The sequence below is a fragment of the Fulmarus glacialis genome, unplaced genomic scaffold (assembly GCF_000690835.1).
Source record: "Fulmarus glacialis isolate BGI_N327 unplaced genomic scaffold, ASM69083v1 Scaffold50643, whole genome shotgun sequence".
Lineage (NCBI taxonomy): Eukaryota > Metazoa > Chordata > Aves > Procellariiformes > Procellariidae > Fulmarus > Fulmarus glacialis.
The window spans coordinates 1-5,453 of NW_009204582.1; the positions used below are offsets into that span (position 1 = coordinate 1).

Below are 5,453 nucleotides of genomic sequence, written 5' to 3' on the forward strand. Positions count from 1 at the left end.
ATCTGCAAACTTACTGAGGGAGCACTAATTCATCAGCACTAATACAGCCACACTAAAAAAGCAAATGCAGTACAAATGATACGTCCCTGTTTAAATATCAGAATATTAGAAATGCCATTTGTGATAAATTAAAACTATTGCAGCCTTTAACAAAAAACATTGATGGCATTGGGAGATATTTTAGGGTGTGAAACCTCCTGAGGTCACCCCCAGCTTCAATTTTCCTATGACTCTAAACAACATTGTCGTTCTTGGGACAGGTTTGGCTTGGCAAACACAGGCAGGCCTAAGTGGCCTATGAAAGACAGGGAAAACATGGCTATGGTTCAACTTCTCAGGGTATACTACTGCAAATTCTTGTTCAGTCTGGGTGCTAAAATCTTGCAGAATGACAGATTCTTCCAGTTTAAACTGTTATTTCTTCCAGCTGTGCATCCCACCTTTCTCCCTGAGCTACTGCCCCTTATGGGGCGACAGAGAGAACTGGTCGTGTGCTCTGCACCTTAGCTGTGCCATTTTGGAGTTGCAGTTCCTTATTGCATCACCAAACGCTTGCTGTTGCTACCAGCTGAATCCTTTGTTGTAAAGGCAGTGGCTTTTAAATCTGTCTAGGGTTGCAGAGACAGATTTACGTATAGACTGTTCAGAAGGCAAAAGTGGCAATAACCCTTCGAAATCATCATCTGTACAAAATGTCCTAGCCTTAACCTAATATGCAACAGTATCTTGAGACTTAGATGCAATTATCTAGTCACTGGTCATGTAGAATATTTTTATTAGACATATGTATTAGACGCGCATTATAATATGCATGCCTAATGCCTGTTTTACAGAGAACAGGCAAAATCAAGCATAGCAATGTCATTTTGGGAGAGATGATATTCAGTCAAAAACTGCAGAAGTTAGCTAAGTGGCAACACGACAGAGTGGGACTGTCATTACATCATCACTGGGATTGTCACGGGTATAAAGAATATGCTGTTACACAAAAAAATATTCTTAGTTATGAGAAGTGAAACAGCCTGTAATTGTCTAAGCATGCAAAGGCAACTTTTCCTTCAGCTCTTTTTCAAACTATGCATTCCTCATTAAACAAAAAGCAAAACCCAAGCAGTGGCAACATGACAAAAGGAAACTTCATTATAAGTGTCGTGCAGACAAATGAAATTCCATAAAGACAGGAATAAACCATTAAAACAAAAGCCACCTTTCACACATATTCCACTCTATAAATAAATAACAAATATGCTACCAGTATTTTCAAAGGTTTAACATGCTTCTTGTTCCTGTAGGGTGTATTGGAGGGTTACCCCCATCCCTTGAAGTCATCTACATCAGTAAGAGAACTAGGACCTTTCTCGCCCCAGTGAGGAAGAACAAGTACAGAATTATTTACCATGCTCAAAACCAAGCCATCTTTTAGTTGGAACGACTTGATCTCAGTTTAGTTTTCTTGTGTGCTTTTTGGCTTTATCTTTCATTCGAAGGATTAGGCTATGTTTCCAGTTCGGCTTTGCTTTCAAAAACTGTTCACACAATGTTGTGGTTTAACTGAGATACTAGCAGGTTTTTTGTTGGGTTTTGTTTTGGTTTTGGTTTTTTGGGGTTTTTTTTGGAAAACTGAAATGCAGCAGGGTCCACTCTATCAACATTCTCAAATCAGTAATGTGATGAATAATTAATGATTTTTAACAAGCTCTGCAACTTTAAGGGTGGCTAGAGCACTGTTCAAATGTTCTGCTAGCCCGTTTCCCTAAGAAACTGAGGCTTATATAATCCCCTCATCCATTTCTCGGACCCCTCCCCAAATAGCTTATGAGGTCATTGGACAACTTCAAACAAACCTGACAGAGAAGAGGTCTGAAAGGTACCTACTTCCTACAAAAAAGAGCTGCACGGCTCCTGAAGTAACCCAGTTGGCTCGCCTGCAGCAGATGGGGCAGCCAGGAGGTACATGCTGAGACCAGCCAGATATCAGCCAGCCAAGAGGCAGCTTCTGCCAAGCGCTTGCACACGTCCAGTCTGTCAGCTGGGGGAGAGGCAGCAAAGACTGGCAGGAACTGCAGGATGGAGGGGGATGTAACAGCACGGTGCAGCTGAGGAGAGGGGTTGTGAGGGGCAACTGCTGGTGTTCAGACAACATGTTACTCAGAACATCGCATGTGAATGACCAACAGTTAAATAACTGAATGATAGTAAAGCCTAATGAAATGCTCACATTCCATCTTGAATGACAACATTAGGCCTGTTTTTTGGTCTTTAAAAGTGTGAAAAATGTTCAGAGTTTGAAAAAAGGATCCAACTGATTAATGCTTCAGCTCTATCACCTATCCTAATGTTAGGTGGAAGAAAATTAAAAGTATCATCACAGAATATAAGAATGCTTCTGGAAAAGATACAGGCAATCTATCTAAAAATTAAAGATTCTGCTCTTAGAAAAAGGTGCAAACTAAAAATGAACTGCTACATTACACAAGCTTGTTAATTAGATGACCACAGTACCTGAATTATTTTATCTCCAGGCTGCAATAACTTAGATGCTGGTCCTTCTGGTTGCACTCTGGTTACAAATATACCCTTGAAAAACAGAGGTGGAAAACATTTTTGACAACTTAGTTCATGAATAGTAGGGTAGCATGAAAACAGATGTAATTGAAAACATTATTTCAATTTTCCATCCTAAGTAGTAAAGAATGTAAAAAATTATTCTACAGTTCTACTAGCTTTTGAGACTGCCTTCCTTTTCTGATGTTAAATCCAGGAGAATTGCCTTTAAAGGGCAAATTCTGATCTGCCTTTGTTTACCTTGGCAGATGTATATATTAAGATGAATTATCAACCACGAGAAATAATGCTGTAGGCTAAATCATGTTCTCTTTTAAGAGGCTTCCTAATCATAAACTCCATAATTCACTATCTCAAACCTGCTGACTGATATCTGGAACTATGCAAGAACTACTCAGCTAGAATAATCCTCTGTGTTGTCATGTGACCACTGTGGTCATCTACCACCTTGATTTTCCATATAATTTGTCCCCAGTTTTCTCCCCTTCAGTCCTGGAGTTTAGTGGTTTAGGGAATATATGTACTTCCCCCCGCCCCCTTTGCGAAACACTAGAAACATTATTAATCAGAATGATTTTAGATGCATTACTATAAAATACTCACATCATCTTCAGGTCTGAATGGATTCCCTCTACCACCAACTCCTCCTGATATACTAAATCCAAGTTCTGGATCCTTGTCAATTCTCACTCGAATCTAAGTAGTTACAACCAAAGTTAGAGAAACTGGCTGAAAATCTGCATTCAAAGCTACTGTAATGAAATTATTACTAAGGAATTCAGGTGAACAAAAGCTTTAAAAAGAAAAAAAATACAAAAAAAGCATTTGTCACAGTTCAAGAGTATTATATCTCATAACATTAATTTGGAACAAGATTCCAATACAACAGCATCGTGTATCATTGTACATAAGTTTTACTCCAATATCGCTATTATTATAATCATAGTTCATGTGGGCTTTAAATTCAGAGATATTTCAATATCATGTAAATGAATTTAATGCCCCCAGCAAAAAACATGTTCCTGTGAGAGAACCTGTTCCTCCTATTTCTTTGCTACCTCTAGCTGAATTTTAAAAATGAAACCTCGTTTCTACTTTCACTCTAAGTTTTACGTAGCCAACACTGTCTTCCCTTTCTCTTGCCAGAATAATTGACTAGAAAACTTATTTTACACAAGAAGTGGACATTCTTATTCTAGCACAAAATGGAAACATAGTTCTCAGTATTTTCTCAAAAAAACCAAAACAATACAGAGGAAACATCCTGTGTCCAGTAGCAGAAAGAAGGTTGCTACCATTGCCATTAAATTGTATAAGAATTTATTACCCACATCTGTCTATCATAAATAGAATTGATAATTATCAGGCACGCATCAGATGCTCACACTTTTTTTATCCTGGCTTTTGCTTATGGATGCACATTTCTACATTTGCAGGTTTTTGAACCATTCTGAATAGCAATGAATAAATGTAAAGTACTCTAAGTTGTACTGATACTTTGTATTTCTTCAGTTACTAGATAAATAATGAGTTGGTGATCAATAAATATAGTTGAGAAATATATTTCTAGCTCAGTAAAAAGATGCAAGCTTAAGTTTCTGGTACATTCTGTTAAAAATCTACCACATGTCTCTCTTAAAATGTTCACGTAAAAAGTAAAAAGAGCTCAAAACTAGAAGTAATGTGTGATTTCAGTAGTAGAACTGCACTGAGATAATGCTGTCTTCTGCTGGAGATAAATTCCTGTATGACTTCTGTCACCATCTACAGAGAAATGCTAATAAACGAAAACTCTCTAACAATTCACTGCCACTGACAGATAGATGTCATATTGTCAAGTAAGATTTTATTCTTACCTCTTGCTTTGCCAACTCATGGCTTTGTCTGGGAGAACACTGGGACTGGGTATAGGAAGGCTGGTGGGCAACTTTCAACATCAGATAATCAATTAACTGCTCTCTAGATGGATGTCTTGCTACGGATGACTGAGGAGGGAGATGATGGACTTGGCTGTAGTTTGCCTGAGGTCTTTGAGGCTGGCACATCTGTCCATTTGTCAAAGGTATCTGAATAAAACATGAATACTCTATGTCATACATTTTGTAAGCAGTGATCCTCAATTTCTCCTTTATTATTTCAATATTTCTCATACTTCACTGTTTTTAATTTTAGCAACATTACTAAAACTACTCTTCTGGATCATGTACAATTAGACTCAATTTTCTTTATAGTCATCAGCTCTGATCTCCTGAAAACAAATCAGAAAAACAAAACGTACTTTGAGTGCTAATCTACTAGAACAGACTAGACAGTCTTTGCTTTTAGCACTTGTTTCACTGTGTTATCCCAACCATTACTTTCTAGCAGTGCAACTACAGTAGTGACAGTCACTGACAGTAGTGACACTTGGTTGATATCATTATAGTTTGCACTTTTATTGCATAAAATTCAGAGATTTTGTAACAATTCCCAGTAGATCATACACAAAATAAAAATCCCACACAGCTAGCAGACAGAAATTATATGCTCTCCAATCATCTTTTGGTGCCCACTTCGCAAGAAAACCTTCTGAGCAAATTCACATACAAGCTCAAGATTTTAGTATCAAAACCGTAATGATATTTCCAATAAATGTTATTCTTTTGTTAACACATCTGTCACTGACTTGATGGGTATAAAGATGACAAACAGCAGTAAGATACACAGCTGTCAAGACATACAATGCATTCAAACTATTTCACTAGGAATGATGCTGGAGATGACAACGTTTTTTAGTGGAGCCTCAGAGTTACTCTTCAACTCTGCAGCTGTGTTGAGATGGACAGCCTTTTCCCTCCTCGCCCGTATGCCTCGTGCTCTTAGCATCATAGAATCATTAAGGTTAGAAA

General features: G+C 37.8%; 1 protein-coding gene across 1 annotated transcript; it reads right to left on the reverse strand.

Annotated features, from left to right (window-relative positions):
- Positions 1 to 2,502: 2,502 nt before the first annotated feature.
- Positions 2,503 to 4,664, reverse strand: LOC104074772 (protein LAP2-like; the record flags this gene model as incomplete). The annotated part of the gene is made up of 3 exons (XM_009575031.1): positions 4,422 to 4,664; positions 3,169 to 3,261; positions 2,503 to 2,577 (listed from the first exon to the last, which is right to left on the reverse strand). Coding segments are annotated over exons 1-3 (411 nt in total), but the record flags the coding sequence as incomplete, so codon positions are not given.
- Positions 4,665 to 5,453: the final 789 nt, after the last annotated feature.